The sequence below is a fragment of the Podarcis melisellensis genome, assembly GCF_964234715.1.
Source record: "Podarcis melisellensis genome assembly, chromosome: 7".
Lineage (NCBI taxonomy): Eukaryota > Metazoa > Chordata > Lepidosauria > Squamata > Lacertidae > Podarcis > Podarcis melisellensis.
The window spans coordinates 86,827,593-86,847,642 of NC_138539.1; the positions used below are offsets into that span (position 1 = coordinate 86,827,593).

The window sequence follows — 20,050 nt, forward strand, 5'->3', positions numbered from 1 at the left end:
TATGGGAAGAATTTCAAATTTGCATTCAGATTTCCTGCACTCAGCTGAATTCAGGCTTGCAGCTCACAGATATAGGGGGACCAAACTAGAGAGAGAAAAGGTTATTAATTGAAAGATAATTATTTGAAAATCATTAATAGTTGGTATTTAACTCAGAGTAGGTTGGCTAAGATTTATAAAACAGAATCAGATAAATGTTGGAAGTGTAAAGAAACGGAGGAACTTTTTTTTCACATGTGGTGGACATGTAAAAAGGTAAAAGTATATGGGGAAATTGAAAATTTAAAAAAATGTTTAAAACTACTTTAACACACACACACACACACACACACACCAGTGTCATTTTCGTTGGGAAAACCCAAACTAAAATTCCTGGGTGTGAGAAAAGGTTATTTATGTATGCAACAATTGTGGTCTGTGCTTTTTTAGCCCCAAAATGGAAAATGTGCTAGGTCCCAAATAAAGAAGATCAGCAACTTAAGTTGACAGGATATGCAGAACGTGCAGATTTAACACAGAGAATAAGAGAGCAAGAAGAACACGCATTAAAGAAGAGTGGAAAACATTTACTGAATATAAGAAAAATGACTTTATACAGCTGAAAACACTGGCAGCACTAAGATAAATTCAATAGAGAAAATAATTTTTGATGGAGGTAAAGGTGGAAAACTTATTCGAATGCTTATAGTAAAATAGGAATATGAAAAATGAATCATGGAAGGGGAAGGGAAATCATGGGATATTTTAAATGCTTATTTGAAAATGTAAAATTGAAAATGTAATAAAAATTATTATCAAACTAGAGGGGAAAATGTTTGAAATTAAACTATTCAAATGGTACTCTCACCTGGAGGATATATTGACTTTCACCTGCATGACTTGGAACTCCCTCAGAATCATTGGAACTCCTTGGATTCACCTGAGTGTTAGGAGGCTCCACAGAGAAAACAGGTAACACGGGCCTGAGAAACCAGAACTCGCTGTTCAGAGACCCACCAGCTAAGCACACCTCATAGTTGTAAGCCTGGGATAGAGATCCAGCACCAGAATCTGCAGAGTTCTCCTGAGAATCAGGTCCTCCTCTGATGGTCTTCTGATGGTTCCCTCACTGCGAGAATTGAAGTTACAGGGAACCAGGCAGAGGGCCTTCTTGGCAGTGGCACCCTGCCTGTGTAATGCCCTCCCTTCAGATGTCAAGGAGATAAAGAACTACACAGCTTTTAGAAGACATCTGAAAGCAGCCCTATTTCGGGAAGTTTTTAATGTTTGATGTTTTATTATGTTTTAATATATTATGTAAGCAGCCCAGAGTGGCTGGGAAACCCAGATGGATGGACGGGGCATAAATATTATTATTAATATTAATATTTCTGTTTAAGAGGTAAAGAGAGGCTTGGAATGAAGTAGAATTCCCAATCCCAATGTATACTTTAGAGAGTGAGAGTCACTTTTACTAATTGAATTGGGTTCCATGTTCATACAAGTAGGAGCCCATAACAAAATGCTGCATGAATTAGTAAAGCGGTTTCGTGCCCCCCACAAAACCTCACTCCCCTTCCCCATGCGAAATTCATTTTCTGGCTTCATCTTCCACACTCCTGGCTGTGGCTCCCATTTCTCTTTTTCCATTTTCTCTGTTGCTTGTTCCACCATTTCTGGAGATCATTCCCTTGTATAAACGCAAAATGGAAAATAAAACGCCCTGCCAGGTTTCCAGCCAATTCACTGAACCATTTCCAAACGATGAGTCATGCAACTTATTGCCCACACCCATTTCTCATCATAATAGTGGAAGGTGATTCAGCAAAATCATCCTTAACCAAAGTGCCATAGCTATGACCCTTACCTATTAATTTTCTCATCTCCTTTGGTCCCCAATCATTTTTGCTCCTAAATTACGCACATGCTTAACTTTTTCTCACAGCAGGCACAAACTGAGCATGTGTGGGAGACACCCTTATGAAATCCCACTGACTAACATTGGCCATAACAATGCATTTTAATAACAACCACAAATATGTTATTCTGCTATTAAGCACGATACAGTACTAACATAGAAATATTCTGGGGAGTGTGGGTCCCAGCAAAGTCTATGGAAGAAAAACACACAGCACCTGTCAACACGTCATTCAAGTTCCTTATCAAAGAGCTAAATTCTTAAATATGAGCCATTTCTTATTTTTTCTATCCCAAATTTAGCATAGACGTTCCTCAGACATATATTTCCTAGACTTCCAAGTTCCTGTAAGGCCATTTTCCAACTAAACACTGTAGGACCTGCTCCTCACATCAGAGAGTCATGGCTCAGTGCTAGACCATCAGCTTTGCAGTTAGTCCCAGGTTCAATCCCTTGCATCCTGAGGTAGGTCGGCAGAGATCCCTGCCTGAAATCCTGGGGAACAACTGCCAGTCAGTGTAGACAATACTGAGATAGAGCACCACTGGTCTGCATCAGTAGAAGGCTGTTCACTCTGCTAATTCTTATTGTCATCCCACTGGCCCAATTAATTATTGTAATGACACCATGTGACTCAGCCAACTAACCCATAACATATTAGCAGTTCAAATGGCAAAACAGAACACAATGAGAGTCCAGATTGAGTTTGTTTGAAATGAGAACTGTTTTAAAAGTCTGGGTCAATAAAAAGCTCTTAATCCAGCACCAAAAAGGCAATGAAGATGGTTCTGGATAAGTCTCCCTTGGGAGGCCACTCCGCAAATGGGGTGCAACTACCAAGAGACCCTATAAACAATTTATATAACCGGTCAGTCGGTCTCATAAAGGGCCCCTGTGTGCATGAAACTGGGTTTTAAGCTGTCTTAGACAACTTAGGGGTATATTCTAATACACACAGCTGTATATGCAGCAACTGTAATTAGTACAGAGCATTTTTACCTAAGTTTAATACAGAGAAGACTCAACAATAAGGGAACAAAGGAACATGAAGAAGAATAGGATGTAGAGTAAGACGGAAACAATTGTGACATGGATTTGAAATAACATTAAAAACTGAAGCCCGGTCTCTCTAGTCACTGTATATTTTATCAACTAAGCACAACAGAAGAGGAACATCTGATGTTATTAATAACCAAGCAAAAGGCATTATTAATCACAAGTTAACTCACTGGCATAATCCCTCACCTTTTTCTCTGATCCTTTTTCTTCCACCAGATTAGGAATATCTTGGGAAGCAGAAGGAGGGGTCTGGTTCACACTGAGGTTTGGGTCCCCCACAGAAAAAACAGGAATGAGGGGCCTGAGGAACCTGAACTCGCTGCTCAAGGACCCACCAGTTAAGCACACATCGTAGTGGTAACTCCTGGAAAGAGACCCGCTCTGAGAATCGCCACAGTTCTCTGGGATGTCGGGTCTGGCAGGTGGGAAGTGAGGAGGGGCAGCGATAAAACTTTCCCTGGGATCCCTCCTGCAGATCTTGATGACAGCAAAGGAAACAATGCAAACGAGGAACACAAAGGAGACGGCAGCCAGGCAGATCACCAAATACAAGGTCAAGCTCCCATCTTCTTGGTGCTCCTCTTTACTGACCTCCACAGCCTTCATATAAGGATCCGAAAAGCCACCCACGGGAAGGACATGGAGCATGGCAGTGCTGCTCTGGGGAGGGAGCCCGTTGTCCCTGACCACTATCAGGAGTCTCTGCTTGCTGGTGTCTCGCTCGCTCAGGGCTCTCCTGGTTCTCACTTCCCCATTCTGGGCTCCTATGCTGAAAAGACCAGGGTCTGTGGCCTTCAGCAGCTCATAGGAAAGCCACGAGTTCTGGCCAGAATCTCCATCCACAGCCACCACCTTGGTGACCAGGTAGCCGGCCTCCACCGACTTGGGGACCAGCTCATTGCAGGGGGATGTGCTGTTCTGAAGAGGGTAGAGGAAGACGGGAGCGTTGTCGTTTTCGTCTATGACAATGACTTGGACAGTAACTTCTGAGCTGAGGGGAGGAGAACCTCCATCTGTAGCCCTCACCGTCACTTTGAAATCTTTGATCTGCTCATAATCCAGAGATCGGAGGGCATACAGATTTCCGCTTTCAGAGTTGACTGAGATGTAAGAGGCCACAAGGCCATCAGGGACCTTCCCAGGCAAAAGGGAGTAGGTGACCTTGGCATTCTTCTCAGTGTCCAGATCAGCAGCACGGACTGAGCCAATGAGCAATCCTGGAATATTGTTTTCCCGTATCTGCATTTCACATGAAGACTTTTCAAATACTGGAGGGTTGTCATTGATATCTGAGATCTGAACATTAATAATTCTTGTTGAAGTCAGCCTGGGGGAGCCCTGGTCAACGGCTGTGATGGTGATATTATATTCCGGGACCTTCTCTCTGTCCAAGGGACTTTGGACCGCAAGCTGGTAATAGTTATTCATAGTGGATTTTAACATAAAAGGAAGGTTTACCTCCACAGAGCACACGGTTCTGCCATTGTCTCCAGAGTCTCGGTCTGCGACACTGAAGAGAGCCACAAGTGTCTCCAGGGGAGAATCCTCTGCCAATGGACTAGCGATGGATATGATGGACACTTCAGGGACATTGTCATTTACATCCTCAATCTCTACCAGGACCTTGCAATGACCTGAAAGACCCCCTCCATCTGTTGCTCTGATGCTCATGCCATAGCTGGTTTCTTTTTCATAATCAAGCTGACCAGAAAGAGTGATTTCCCCCATGATTTCATTTAGGTGAAACAGATCAAATATTTTTTCTGGTACCCGGTTGAATGAGTAGGTGATCTGTGCATTTGAGCCAAAATCCAAATCTGTAGCTTCCACTTTGAAGACCAGAGTGCCCTGTGGGCTGTTTTCTTTTAACCTTACTTTATATTCTGAATGAGTAAACTGTGGGGAATTGTCATTGATGTCAAGAACATCAATATTTATTTGAACTGTGCCTGTTCTCTGTGGCTTCCCTCCATCCACAGCTGTGAGAGTCAAGCCAAAGTGTGGCTCCTTCTCCCTGTCCAGTGGCTTCTCCAGGACGAGATCCACATACTTGTTTCCATCCTCTTCACTTTTAACATCAAGCCTGAAATGTTCATTGGGGCTGAGTGTGTAGTTTTGGATGTTATTTATCCCTAGGTCCTCATCTTGGGCAGAGTCCAAGGGGAAATGTGTATTTGGAGAGACATTTTCAGGAATTTCCAAATCAAATGCATTTTTAGAGAATTTGGGGACATTATCATTCACATCTTCTATCTTGATTTCAATACTGAAGATCTTTAAGGGGTCTTGCAAGACAATTTCAGACTGTAATAAGCAAGGATCAGTCTGGCCACATAATGTTTCTCGGTCTATTTTATCATTTACCAACAACATCCCAGTCTTGGTATCAAGATGAAAATATTGCTTACTGTTCTTAGAAACCAGCTGGGCTCTGCGAGCAGATAGCTCCCCTTTTCCCAGTTTCAAATCCTCCAGCACATTAGCCACCAAAGACCCCCTTTTCTTTTCTTCAGGCACAGAATAGTGAAGTGAAATACTCAGTGCTCCATGAAGACAAAGGAAAAGCAAAAAATACAGACCTTGTTCCTTTCTGTAGCTGTCTCCCATGGCTCAAGAATCTCTGGCCAAAGAATGAAGTTTCTGACAGTCTTCCAGTGATAATCTCTGCTGCTGTGGAAATGAATTTGATGCTGCCGTGTTGGTGGCTTTGCTGTGCTTTATGTTATCTCTTTATCGCACATGAAAGTCAACCCTCCTTTGTTCCAGCCACCTTTTTGCTCATGGCTTCCTGTGAGTTCCTTCACAAAATTCTGAATTCCAGTCCATGTCTTTGCTTGTACTACCACCGTGTGGCTGAGCAAAGAAAAGCCACTAAGATTCACTAAATAACACTGAATGCAGTGCACATTATACTCAACAGGAAAGGCTCAGATTCACTGTTTCTCTAGCACCAGAATCCGCAGAGTTCTCCTGGGAATCAGGTCCCACCGGGAAATTGGCTCCAGAGTTGTAGGTTCCTATGAACTTTTCACGTTTCTGCAACTTGATTACAACAAACGCCACTACGGAAATGAGAAAGATGCTTGAGATGGCAGCCAAGCAGATGATCAAATACATCGTCAGGCTGGAGTCTTCCTCCTCCACGGTTTCCTCCTTTGGGAGAGCCACACTTTTCAGATAAGGGTCAGAGAAGCCGTCCACTAGAAGGATTCTGAGCGTGGCAGAGGTGGACTGGGGAGGATGGCCGTTGTCTCGGACCACCACAATCAGATTCTGCTTGAAGCTGTCTCGGTTGCTGACCGGCCTCAGGGTGGTCACTTCTCCATTCTGGGCCCCCACCGTGAACAGACCCGGTTCTGTGGCCTTCAGCAGCTGGTAGGAAAGCCAAGAGTTCTGGCCAGAATCCCTGTCCACAGCCACCACCTTGGTGACCAGGTAGCCAGTCTCTGCCCCTCGGGGAACCAGGTCATTCGAGGGGGAAGTGCCATTCTGGAGAGGGTAGAGGATGAAGGGGGCATTGTCATTTTCATCCACGACCTGAACGCGGATGGGAACTTCTGAGCTCAGTGGAGGGGAACCTGAATCCACAGCCCTCACTGTCACCTGGAAATCTTTTACTTCCTCATAATCCAGAGACCGAATGGCATACAGGTTCCCCGTTTCAGAGTTGATGGAGATGTAAGAGGATGTGGGGCCATCATTGACCTTCCCAGGCAAAAGCGAGTAGGTCACTTTGGCATTCTGCGCTGTGTCCAGATCAACAGCATGGACAGAATTGATCAGAAGACCAGGAATATTGTTTTCTCTTAACTGCATTTCATAGAATGGCTTTTCAAACACTGGAGGGTTGTCGTTCACATCTGAGATTTGAACATGAACTATTCTTGTGGAAGTGAGTCTGGGAGAGCCTCTGTCCGTGGCTGTGATGGTGATGTTATACTCAGAGGCTTTTTCTCTGTCCAGTGGTTGTTGGGTCACCAGCTGGTAATAGTTGTTCTCTGTGGGTTTTAGTACAAATGGCAGGTTGACTTCAGTGGTGCAGGCAGTTCTGCCACTGTCCCCAGAGTCCACATCTGTGACACTGAAGAGGGCCACCACTGTGTCTGGGGGAGAGTCCTCAGGTAAGGGACTGGTGATGGAAGTGATGGTAATCTCTGGAGCATTGTCGTTCTCATCCTCAATCTCTACAATGACTTTGCAGTAAGCAGAAAGGCCTCCTCCATCTGTAGCTCTTATGTTCATCTCGTAATTTGTGTTTTCTTCATAATCAATTGTTCCTGCAGTAGTAAGTTCCCCGGAGTGTTTGTTTAACTTCAATGATCTGACTACATTTTCTGGCAGTTGGCTGAATGAATAAGTGATTTGTGCATAGGAACCAAGATCCCTGTCAGTGGCTTCAACTTTGGTGACCAGCGTATCCAATGGGCTATTTTCCTTTAGTTTCACTTTGTACTCAGATTGTGGAAACTGAGGCAAATTATCATTAGCATCCAGAACATCAATAATAATTTGCACTGTTCCAGTTCTTTTTGGGATTACTCCATCAATTGCTGACAGAATAAGGGAAATCTGTGGATTCTCCTCACGGTCTAGCGGTTTCTCTAACACCAATTCTGCATATTTGCTACCATCACTGGGACTTTTCACATTCAGCCTAAAATGTTCATTAGGACTAAGGGTGTAGTTCTGAACAGCATTTTTTCCTTTGTCTGGATCTTCTGCTCTTTCCAAAGGAAATCTGATATCCACAGGAGTCTGCTCAGGTATTTCAAGAAGGAATTGATTTTTAGAGAATTTGGGAGGATTATCATTCACATCTTCTATTTCAACTTCAATTCTGTGTAGCTGCAATGGCTTTTCCAGCACAATTTCAGAGAATAGAACACAAGGTTCATTCTGACCACACAGGGACTCCCGATCTATTTTATCCTTTACTGTCACATCTCCAGAATGAGGATCCAGCTGGAAATACTGTTTGGAGCTCTTAGAAACCAGCCGGGCTCTCCGAGCAGACAGCTCCTTTGCATCCACTCTCAAATCTTTTAGCACATTCGCTACCAGAGACCCCCTTTTCTCCTCCTCTGGCACTGAATAGCGGAAAGACTCACACATTGCTATGCATGCACAGAGATACAGGGAAAAAGACCAAACTTGCCTGATCTTGAGGTGTATTTCCATTCTCCCAGCCTCTCCCCCTGAAATGCAAGGCATTGTCCTCTTGTCTGTTCCAATGTGTGTCTCTTAGCTGTATTTATGTTCTGAATGTGACACTGTGTCCTGCTTATTCCTACTGAATTTCTGAAGACGGGCTTGCAATAGGGATCTGCTGTTTTTCCTGAGCTGATTCCTTTGTCTAATGGCTTCAGCTCTTGAGGAGAGCAACGGCTGCTCCCCAATTTCCTTCTTTTATCTTGTGCAATACCACCACCTTGTGTTTGGACTATGTTATGGCGTTACAAAAAACAAAAGATTTTTCAGAATAAGGGCATCCATGTGGAGATGCAAGAGAACAGACACCCCAATGGACCATAAACCCCATGTATAAATCTCATAATGTAAGATAATACAGATCTTGTAGAACACAATGACAGGCAAGTTTCTAAATACTTTGTGACCCATCATGTGGTATGGAAGTTGTTTATAGGACATGATATTTGCTCCATGATATTTGCTCCATGATATTTGAAGAATCATATAGGAACAGACCAAACTTCAGTTCCATCCTGATCATCCCAACATGCACCTGTGGAACTGATTTATGATGTATGTCAGCTGATTACCCTCAATGGCATTTTTGCAGGTTTCTGAATACAACGGGAGACAATGTTCCTTAAGTCTCAGGTGGTTGTTGTGACCAGCAGAATCTTTTTCTATGTTTTTTTAGACACCAGGTATTTCTGGGGTGTTTAACAACACAATCCTAACCAAGTCTAATCAGAGGAAAGTACTATTCAATTGAATGGTGCTTATTCCTAGGTAAGTGGGGTTAGGATTGCAGCCCTAGTCATCATCATATGCTGTGGTCCAAAGATGCTGCCTAGACATACTTATATAGTTGGCACCAACCCTCTTCCCCACTTCTGGGTTCATGCTTGTTGGCTCGGGGGATAGACATAGTTGATTCTTTAATTTGTGCTGAGGGTATGGAGAATGCAGGGAACAGCAAGAGTCTCTTCCAAACAATGGTAAAGACTTCTGATGTGCTTGATCTTACACCAGTCTGGTGGGAACTCAGGTTACAGGATCTGTGCACGGCTGAGTGTTCTGTTCAGTAGATCTTACAGCACAATCTTAACCATGTCTAATCATGTCCTGCACTTGCAGGAAGGCACTCTACAAAGAATATGTTGCCAAGTTTCAAAGTATAAGCCATAGAACGTAATGCCTCCACTCCTCATTTCTCATTATAATGGTGGGATGTGATTCAGCCAAATCAGCCTTGACTAAGTTGCCACAGCTATGAGCATATAGCATGTTTTCATCTCCTCCCCCCTTCACTTTTCTGTCCCTCACTCAGCCACACTCTCTCAGTGTCTTCAACTGAAACTCACTTGCAAACTGCACAAAAGCCTCTCCGTTTGGCCATCTTTTTCAGCGTGGCTAACAGTGGCCAAAAAAGCATTTTAAATAAGAACTATGAATATGTTTCACTACCATTAAAGCACATACTAGACTTTCCCATTGACCTAAGACAACAAACCATTGGGCAAAAGATACAATCCAAAAGAGAAATCTTTCCAGACAAAGCCCCCCAGTGATTTACATTTAAGAAAATGCCAATTTGCCACCAAAGTACCTCATTACACAACCAACTCATTCACAACAAGCCATTCCTTATCATTTTTATCCTAGGTTTGGTATGGACCATCCTCAAAGGTACTTCTTTACAATGCCAGGATTCAATTCAGTCTGTTGCACCATTTTGCAACTATAAACGGCAGAATCTTAATCTTACATCAAAGGGCATGTTGTTCAGTGGTAAAAAAAAACTGCTCTGCATACAAAGCATGCAAGCTTCAAACCCTGGCATCCTCAAGTAGGTCTGAAAAGATACCTGGACTGGGAGCCACCAGGGGGTGCATTGGAAGATGGCCAACAATAAACATCTCTCCGACCCACACGAGGTAATTAAGAGGCTGATATGGGAGTATGCAGCCTCCCTTGCCCCCCCCAAGGGAATGGGGGGACTGCCTTGCCAGCTGTGTCCATAATTCACCCCCAGATTTGAAAGAAGGGGGTGAGGAAACTTGGCACGAAGCCCTTGGGTGAGGTCGGCTCTCCCTGACGCTGTCTCTAATCGTGCACTGGTTCGCATTAGCTCGAAATATATAATTGGAAATATATAATTGGAAAGAAGCTAATGCACATACATCAAGTGAAGATCGGGAGTAAAGACTGCTGATTAATGGGATCTCTGCGAGCGGAGCGACGGGCTGGACAAATAAATCAAGTGAAGAATCATCATTAAAAGATTGGTATGTTGGAGTGAAACAGAAAGGGGGGGAGGAAAAAACTTTTCTTTTTTTGTCTTATGTGAGTACCAATAACCCTCCCCTCCAGAGAGAAGAATCGTTGCAAATTACTAATCACAAGCAGGAGTTAAGAACTGTGTGGAAATGAATTACTGATCAAAGAGAGGACTGGTGGAAACATCGGGGATGGAAAGAAAGTTTTATGACGCAGTTATAAATGGAGTTTTGTTAAGACAGGCTTGCCCATAGGAGGACGAGGGGGAGGAGGACCAGGGTCATCGGAATGTGAATGTATGGTTATCGGAATGTGATCTTGACCTGGCAGGGCCCCCTGAGATATAGATTGGCAAGCCTGTGGAAATCAACGGACAGACTGTGGGAATGTTCTTTACGGAGGTGTGGAAATGGTGTCTGTCCTTTATGTGATATGACTCTTGGAGAGTGCAAAACCCACACTGGATATGTTTGTTTTCAACCCGATTGTGAAGATTATCAGAGATCACAAAGAAAGGAATATATGATAACAACAAGAAGATGAGGAAAATAACAAAGAGACTATCTGGACAGAACTGGATAGAACTGTTTAATTAAAGCAGCAGCAAGAGTGAAGTTTGGATCCCTTTCAGAGCTTGAAGTATGGGTACCCCCAACAAAAATTTAAATATCTGGCTGTATAATTTGGAACTAATGTAATTTGGAATTAATGTGATTTGATTGGCCTGTTAATAAAAATTATATTTAAAAAAGAAAAGAAAAGATACCTGGACCAATGGTTTGACTCATTAAAATACACAGAAAGCTACCAGCATGAGTTTGACCAAACTGCGGGAAGCAGTGAAAGACAGGAGTGCCTGGCATGCTCTGGTCCATGGGGTCACGAAGAGTCGGACTCAACTAAACAACTAAACAACAACAAAACACTGAAAAGGGTACTCAGTGATCCTCCCTTGGAAGGCAATTCCACAGGTGGGGTGCCACCAGCAAGAAGACCCTCTAAATAATGCCATGTATATAACTGGGAAGCCTGCTCTAATCAGGGCTCCCGTGTGCAGGTACTTCAGCAGCTGCAGCTACAGGTATGTCGTCCACACCTTGGAGGTATGTATATTCTGGGACACATTGGTGTATCTGCAGTGGCTATGATGTTCTGAGCGAGTTTTAAAATGCAGAAAGTCCAAAGGCAGAGGACCTAAATAGCAGGAGGGCTGAAGGAAAAAATCTGAACTCAACAATGGGCTGGGAAGAGATGGCCTGCCTGAGAAATGGAAGGGTGGAAGAAGAGAGGAGGAGAGAGGAAATATCAGATGGAGAGGATGGACCAGCAATGAAGACAGAGGGAAATGAGAAAAAAAGTTTCACATGAACTTGAAATAAACAGATCATTTTTAAACTGAAGCATGCTCAGAAATGTCAAAATATATTGTCAATAAATCTCAAAAGCAATACAAGAACGTCTGATATGCCTAATTACCAAGCAAAGAAACTAACTGGAGTAGGGCACAGGAAATTATTCACCTTTTTCTCTGATTCTTTTTCTTCCACCAGATTAGGAATATCTTGGGAAGCAGAAGGAGGGGTCTGGTTCACACTGAGGTTTGGGTCCCCCACAGAAAAAACAGGAATGAGGGGCCTGAGGAACCTGAACTCGCTGCTCAAGGACCCACCAGTTAAGCACACATCGTAGTGGTAACTCCTGGAAAGAGACCCGCTCTGAGAATCGCCACAGTTCTCTGGGATGTCGGGTCTGGCAGGTGGGAAGTGAGGAGGGGCAGCGATAAAACTTTCCCTGGGATCCCTCCTGCAGATCTTGATGACAGCAAAGGAAACAATGCAAACGAGGAACACAAAGGAGACTGCAGCCAGGCAGATCACCAAGTACAAGGTCAAGCTCCCATCTTCTTGGTGCTCCTCTTTACTGACCTCCACAGCCTTCATATAAGGATCCGAAAAGCCACCCACGGGAAGGACATGGAGCATGGCAGTGCTGCTCTGGGGAGGGAGCCCGTTGTCCCTGACCACTATCAGGAGTCTCTGCTTGCTGGTGTCTCGCTCGCTCAGGGCTCTCCTGGTTCTCACTTCCCCATTCTGGGCTCCTATGCTGAAAAGACCAGGGTCTGTGGCCTTCAGCAGCTCATAGGAAAGCCACGAGTTCTGGCCAGAATCTCCATCCACAGCCACCACCTTGGTGACCAGGTAGCCGGCCTCCACCGACTTGGGGACCAGCTCATTGCAGGGGGATGTGCTGTTCTGAAGAGGGTAGAGGAAGAAGGGAGCGTTGTCGTTTTCGTCTAGGATTACGACTCGGACAGTAACTTCTGAGCTGAGGGGAGGAGACCCTCCATCTGTAGCCCTCACCGTCACTTTGAAATCTTTGATCTGCTCGTAATCCAGAGATCGGAGGGCATACAGATTTCCGCTTTCAGAGTTGACTGAGATGTAAGAGGCCACAAGGCCATCAGGGACCTTCCCAGGCAAAAGGGAGTAGGTGACCTTGGCATTCTTCTCAGTGTCCAGATCAGCAGCACGGACTGAGCCAATGAGCAGTCCTGGAATATTGTTTTCCCGTATCTGCATTTCACATGAAGACTTTTCAAATAGTGGAGGGTTGTCATTGATATCTGAGATCTGAACATTAATAACTCTTGTTGAAGTGAGCCTGGGAGAGCCCTGGTCAACGGCTGTGATGGTGATATTATACTCTGAGACCTTCTCTCTGTCCAAGGGACTTTGGATCACAAGCTGGTAATAGTTATTCATGGTGGGTTTTAAGACAAAAGGAAGGTTTACTTCTACAGAGCACATGGTTCTGCCATTGTCTCCGGAGTCTCGGTCTGTGACACTGAAGAGAGCCACAAGTGTCTCCAGGGGAGAATCCTCTGCCAAAGGACTAGTGATGGATATGATGGACACTTCAGGGACATTGTCATTCACGTCTTCGACATCTACCAGGACCTTGCAGTGACCTGAAAGACCCCCTCCATCTGTTGCTCTAATGTTCATGTCATACCTGGTTTCTTTTTCATAATCAAGCTGACCAGAAAGAGTGATTTCCCCTGTGATTTCATTTAGGTGAAACAGATCATATATTTCTTCTGGTACCCGGTTGAATGAGTAGGTGATCTGTGCATTTGAGCCAAAATCCAAATCTGTAGCTTCCACTTTGAAGACCAGAGTACCCCGTGGGCTGTTTTCCTTTAACCTTACTTTATATTCTGAATGAGTAAACTGTGGGGAATTGTCATTGATGTCAAGAACATCAATATTTATTTGAACCGCGCCTGTTCTCTGTGGCTTCCCTCCATCCACAGCTGTGAGAGTCAGTCCAAAGTGTGGCTCCTTCTCCCTGTCCAGTGGCTTCTCCAGAACAAGATCCACATATTTCCTTCCATTTTTGTTGCTCTCCATGCTAAGCATGAAATGTTCATTGGGACTGAGAGTGTAGTTTTGGATGTTATTCATTCCCAGGTCCGCATCTTGGGCAAATTCCAAAGGGAAATGAGTATTTGGAGGGACATTCTCAGGAATTTCCAGATCAAATGCCTTTTTAGAGAATTTGGGGACATTATCATTCACATCTTCTATCTTGATTTCAATACTGAAGATCTTTAAGGGATTTTGTAACACAATTTCAGACTGTAATAAGCAAGGATCAGTCTGGCCACATAATGTTTCTCGGTCTATTTTATCATTTATCAACAAATTCCCAGTAATGGTATCAAGACGAAAATATTGCTTAGTGTTCTTAGAAACCAGCTGGGCTCTGCGAGCTGACAGCTCCCCTTTTCCCAGTTTCAAATCCTCCAGCACATTAGCCACCAAAGACCCCCTTTTCTTTTCTTCAGGCACAGAATAGTGAAGTGAAATACTCAGTGCTCCAGGAAGACAAAGGAAAAGCAAAAAATACAGACCTTGTTCCTTTCTGTAGCTGTCTCCCATGGCTCAAGAATCTCTGGCCAAAAGATGAAGTTTCTGACAGTCTTCCAATGATAATCTCTGCTGCTGTGGAAATGAATTTGATGCTGCCGTGTTGATGGTTTTGCTGTGCTTTATGTTATCTCTTTATCACATATGAAAGTCACCCGTCCTTTGTTCCAGCCACCTTTTTGCTCATGGCTTCCTGTGAGTTCTTTCACAAAATTCTGAATTCCAGTTCATGTCTTTGCTTGTACTACCACCGTGTGGCTGAGCAAAGAAAAGCCACTAAGATTCAGTAAATAACACTGAATGCAGTGCACATTATACTGAACAGGAAAGGTTCATATTCACAGTTTCTCTGTTCATGAAAGACTGTTTTATTAGTAGGAAGATGCCTCTTTTCCATTTGAATGAATGCAGGTATCACAAAACAATGCATTACTTTCTATAGTTCTTGAACACTGTTGTGCATAGGATTCAATCTAATACGCGGAAATTCAAGATGCACAGCACATATGTTGCTCTTGTGGAACAATCTCCCTCCTTCCCACCTCAATCAAACATTTTGCAATAAAGAAATTGATAGGAAAATGCCTTGGAAAGTGTATGATAAATTTTGCTTGATGCCATATGGCCTGCACACAGAGAATGCAGCAGGCTATTGATACGTATGTATGGATTACAGTATGGGAGTGCATTACATTGATATTTTGTATTGTTTTTTTCTTATACACAGCATTCTTCTTCTGTTTCCTCATTCCCCTCTATTTTTCTTTGTATCACTTTATTTCTTTTTTTAAAAAGTAATAAACTGGTCATCTGAAAGCAATCTGTATCTCAGCTTTTGAGTGACACCCCCCTCCCATACAGAGAGTTTAAAGAGGTTATGAAGTTATTCTATAGCACATCAAACCACAAAAATATTAATACGAAAGTGTATATTCCTCTATGCAAGGGCAGAAACAACAATATCAAAATACAAGGTCACAGGTAAACTGAACAGAATTTTTAAAGTAGAATTTCAAACCCATATTCATATTTTCTGCACTCAGCTGAATTCAGGCTACGACCTCACAGATACAAGGGGAGCAAAATAGAGAGAGAAAATGAAATTAAACCATACTGAAAGGATTCAAATGCTGCACTCACCTGGATAATGTTTTGACTTTCACCTGCATGACTTGGGACTCCTTCAGAATCATTGGAACTCCTTGGATTCTCCTGAGCGTTAGGAGGCTCCACAGAGAAAACAGGAAACAGGGGCCTGAGAAACCGGAACTCGCTGTTCAGAGACCCACCAGCTAAGCACACCTCATAGTTGTAAGCCTGGGATAGAGATCCAGCACCAGAATCCGCAGAGTTCTCCTGGGAATCAGGTCCCACCGGGAAATTGGCTCCAGAGTTGTAGGTTCCTATGAACTTTTCACGTTTCTGCAACTTGATTACAACAAACGCCACTACAGAAATGAGAAAAATGCTTGAGATGGCAGCCAAGCAGATGATCAAATACATCGTCAGGCTGGGGTCTTCCTCCTCCACGGTTTCCTCCTTTGGGAGAGCCACACTTTTCAGATAAGGGTCAGAGAAGCCGTCCACTAGAAGGATTCTGAGCGTGGCAGAGGTGGACTGGGGAGGATGGCCGTTGTCTCGGACCACCACAATCAGATTCTGCTTGAAGCTGTCTCGGTTGCTGACCGGTCTCAGGGTGGTCACTTCTCCATTCTGGGCCCCCACCGTGAACAGACCCGGTTCTGTGGCCTTCAGCAGCTGGTAGGAAAGCCAAGAGTTCTGGCCAGAATCCCTGTCCACAGCCACCACCTTGGTGACCAGGTAGCCAGTCTCTGCCCCTCGGGGAACCAGGTCATTCGAGGGGGAAGTGCCATTCTGGAGAGGGTAGAGGATGAAGGGGGCATTGTCATTTTCATCCACAACCTGAACGCGGATGGGAACTTCTGAGCTCAGTGGAGGGGAACCTGAATCCACAGCCCTCACCGTCACCTGGAAATCTTTTACTTCCTCATAATCCAGAGACCGGATGGCATACAGGTTCCCCGTTTCAGAGTTGATGGAGATGTAAGAGGATGTGGGGCCATCATTGATCTCCCCAGGCAAAAGCGAGTAGGTCACTTTGGCATTCTGCGCTGTGTCCGGATCAACAGCATGGACCGAATTGATCAGAAGACCAGGAATATTGTTTTCTCTTAACTGCATTTGATAGAATGGCTTTTCAAACACTGGAGGGTTGTCGTTCACATCTGAGATTTGAACATGAAGTATTCTTGTGGAAGTGAGTCTGGGAGAGCCTCTGTCTGTGGCTGTGATGGTGATGTTATACTCAGAGGCTTGTTGTCTGTCCAGTGGCTGTTGGGTCACCAGCCGGTAATAGTTGTTCTCCGTGGGTTTGAGCACAAATGGCAGGTTGACTTCAGTGGTGCAGGCAGTTCTGCCACTGTCCCCAGAGTCCACGTCTGTGACACTGAAAAGCGCCACCACTGTGTCTGGGGGGGAGTCCTCAGGTAAGGGACTGGTGATGGATGTGATGGTAATCTCTGGAGCATTGTCGTTCTCATCCTCAATCTCTACAATGACTTTACAGTAAGCAGAAAGGCCTCCTCCATCTGTAGCTCTTATGTTCATCTCGTAATTTGTGTTTTCTTCATAATCAATTGTTCCTGCAGTAGTAAGTTCCCCGGAGTGTTTGTTTAACTTGAATGATCTGACTACATTTTCTGGCAGTTGGCTGAATGAATAAGTGATTTGTGCATAGGAACCAAGATCCCTGTCAGTGGCTTCAACTTTGGTGACCAGCGTATCCAATGGGCTATTTTCCTTTAGTTTCACTTTGTACTCAGATTGTGGAAACAGAGGCAAATTATCATTGTTATCCAGAACATCAATGATTATTTGTGCTGTTCCAGTTCTTTTTAGGATTCCTCCATCAACTGCTGACAGAATAAGGGAAATCTGTGGATTCTCCTCCCGGTCCAGCGGTTTCTCTAACACCAGTTCTGCATATTTGCTACCATCACTGTGACTTTGCACATCCAGCCTAAAATGTTCATTAGGACTAAGGGTGTAGTTCTGAACAGTATTTTTTCCTTTGTCTGGATCTTCTGCTCTTTCCAAAGGGAATCTGATATCCACAGGAGTCTGCTCAGGTATTTCAAAAATAAATTGATTCTTAGAGAATTTGGGAGGATTATCATTCACGTCCTCAATCTGAACTTCTATTCTGTGTAACTGCCATGGCTTTTCCAGCACAATTTCAGACAGTAGAATACATGGTTCATTCTGACCACACAGGGACTCCCGATCAATTTTATCCTTTACTGTCACATCCCCAGAATGAGGATCCAGCTGGAAATACTGCTTGGAGCTCTTAGAAACCAGCCGGGCTCTCCGAGCAGACAGCTCCTTTGCATCCACTCTCAAATCTTTTAGCACATTTGCCACCAAAAATCCATTTTTCTTTTCCTCTGGCACTGAATAGCGGAAAGACTCACACATTGCTATGCATGCACAGAGACACAGGGAAAAAGACCAAACTTGCCTGATCTTGAGGTGCAATTCCATTCTCCCAGCCTCTCCTCCTGAAATGCAAGGCATTGTCCTCATGTCTATTCCAAGGCGTGTCTCTTCTTAACTGTATGTTTCTTCTGAATGTGACACAGTGTCCTGCTTATTCCTACTGAAATTTCTGAAGACTGGCTTGCAATAGGGATCTGCTGTTTTTCCTGTGCTGATTCCTTTGTCTAATGGCTTCAGCTCTTGAGGAGAGCAACTGCTGCTCCCCAGTTTTCTTCTTTTATCTTGTGCAATACCACCACCTTGTGTTTGAACGATGTTATGGCATTACAAAAAACTAAATATTTTCCAGAATATGAGCATCCCTGTGGAGAGGCAAGAGAGCTGCCACCCCAATGGAACATAAACCCAGATTCCCAACTTTCTTTCTTTTTAAGAATTTCTAGCATCTTTAGAACCTGAGATATGAAATACAGTAAGACATATATTTTTCTCCTTTTGATGATGATGACAATTTGGTGAGAAATTATAGTATTATCATCCTACATTTGCTTCCATGGGTTCCTGCAGAAACAATATGGGCTGTACGATTTGTGTCCAGCTAAGTCATTCACAGTGTACACGCAATTAAATCAATGCGCATGATCTTTTTTTTTTTTTTTACATCCATTGGTCTCTTTGAGTTCCACTTAGTTGAATACAATCCTTGGAACCTTCTTCCTGCTCCCAAAATTATTATGTCATGTTTTATATTTCTTAGGCTGCTGAAACCTCCCCAACACACACACCCATCACTCCTAACCTACCCCACAGGGCTGCTTGGAGGATAAAATGGGAAGCAGGAGAACTATGTAGACCACATGGAACAACTTTTACATTATTAGTGTAAAAATAAATAAATAAAAACAGTCTATCTGCGGGGAAAGAGAGGCTTGGAATGAAGAAGAGTTCCCAGCCATGATGACTGACTGATGAATATACTTCAAAGGGCATTTCATTAGAATGAACGTCATGTCCTACAGGCAACCCCCCCTCTTTCTCTAAAGTATACGCCACACACACACTCTTCCAGACATGCTAGCATTCTGTATTATTAAGGTTTCCCTGGCCATTCAGTCCTTTCACTTCCACACAGAAGATGAATATGTGCATTTCAATATAAAGTTCACATTCATCTGTAAACATGGGCATGTGAGGAAGAGTCACTGTTACTTACTACTCATTTAACTGGGTTCCTTCTTCCTAATCTGATATATACAAGTAGGAGCCTAGTATAAAACGTACAGATTAGTAAAACAGTTCAGTGCCCCCACACAAACACGCTATTCTTTCTCTCTCTTGCTTCCCTTCCCCATGGGACATTCTTTCTCTAGTCCCCTCTTTTCCAGCTGAACGTTCTCTATAGCTGGTCCCAGAGAGGAACCTCTGTGTCAGATCTTATCCCCAGTCAGTTGGGTCTCCCACCTTGTGACACCTGGCATATCTGCACACACACAGTTCAGTCAACACACGGCACTCCGATCAGCCATGGGTAGAAATACAGTAGGACAGTGGCCATAATGCATATACTTAATACAGATGTTTATGTTGATATTTATACTTTATGTATAAATTTCATAACCTAAGATAATACAGATCTTGTAGAACACAATGAAAGACAAGTTTCTAAATACTTCGTGATCCATCATGTGGTGTGGAAGTTGTTTATAGGACATGACATTTGTTCCAATGAAATATCATTTAAAGAATCATGTAGGAATAGAACAAACTTCAGTTCCATCCTGAACAACCCAACATGCACCCGTGGAATTGATTTATGATGTATGACAGCTAATTACCATCAATTGCATTTTTGCAGGTTGGGAATACAACAGGAGACAATACTGCTTAAGTCTCAGGTGGTTGTTGTGACCAGCAGAATCTTTTTCTATCTCTTTTAGACACCTGGTATTTCTGGGGTGTTTTACAACACCATCCTAACCAAGTCTAATCAGAGGAAAGTACTATTCAATTGAATGGTGCTTTTTCCTAGGTAAGTGGGGTTAGGATTGCAGCCCTAGTCATCATCATATGCTGTGGTCCAAAGATGCTGCCTAGACATACTTATGTAGTTGCCACCAACCCTCTTCCCCACTTCTGGGTTCTCTAGCACATGCTTGTTGGCTCAGGGGATAGGACCTAG

The 20,050-nt window shown here is 43.7% G+C and overlaps 2 protein-coding genes across 2 annotated transcripts; both read right to left on the bottom strand.

The window, feature by feature from the left end:
* Window positions 1-2,683: 2,683 nt before the first annotated feature.
* On the bottom strand, window positions 2,684-8,343 carry LOC309374835 (uncharacterized protein). Its single transcript, XM_081920008.1, has 2 exons — window positions 5,908-8,343; window positions 2,684-5,556 (listed from the first exon to the last, which is right to left on the bottom strand). The coding sequence occupies exons 1-2, from the start codon at window positions 8,165-8,167 to the stop codon at window positions 3,107-3,109; spliced, it is 4,710 nt and encodes a 1,569-aa protein (XP_081776134.1). The 5' UTR covers window positions 8,168-8,343; the 3' UTR covers window positions 2,684-3,106.
* Window positions 8,344-11,329: 2,986 nt separating this feature from the next.
* LOC309374836 (uncharacterized protein) lies at window positions 11,330-18,225 on the bottom strand. The gene is made up of 2 exons (XM_081920009.1): window positions 15,467-18,225; window positions 11,330-14,353 (listed from the first exon to the last, which is right to left on the bottom strand). The coding sequence occupies exons 1-2, from the start codon at window positions 17,956-17,958 to the stop codon at window positions 11,896-11,898; spliced, it is 4,950 nt and encodes a 1,649-aa protein (XP_081776135.1). The 5' UTR covers window positions 17,959-18,225; the 3' UTR covers window positions 11,330-11,895.
* Between the last annotated feature and the right edge of the window lie 1,825 nt (window positions 18,226-20,050).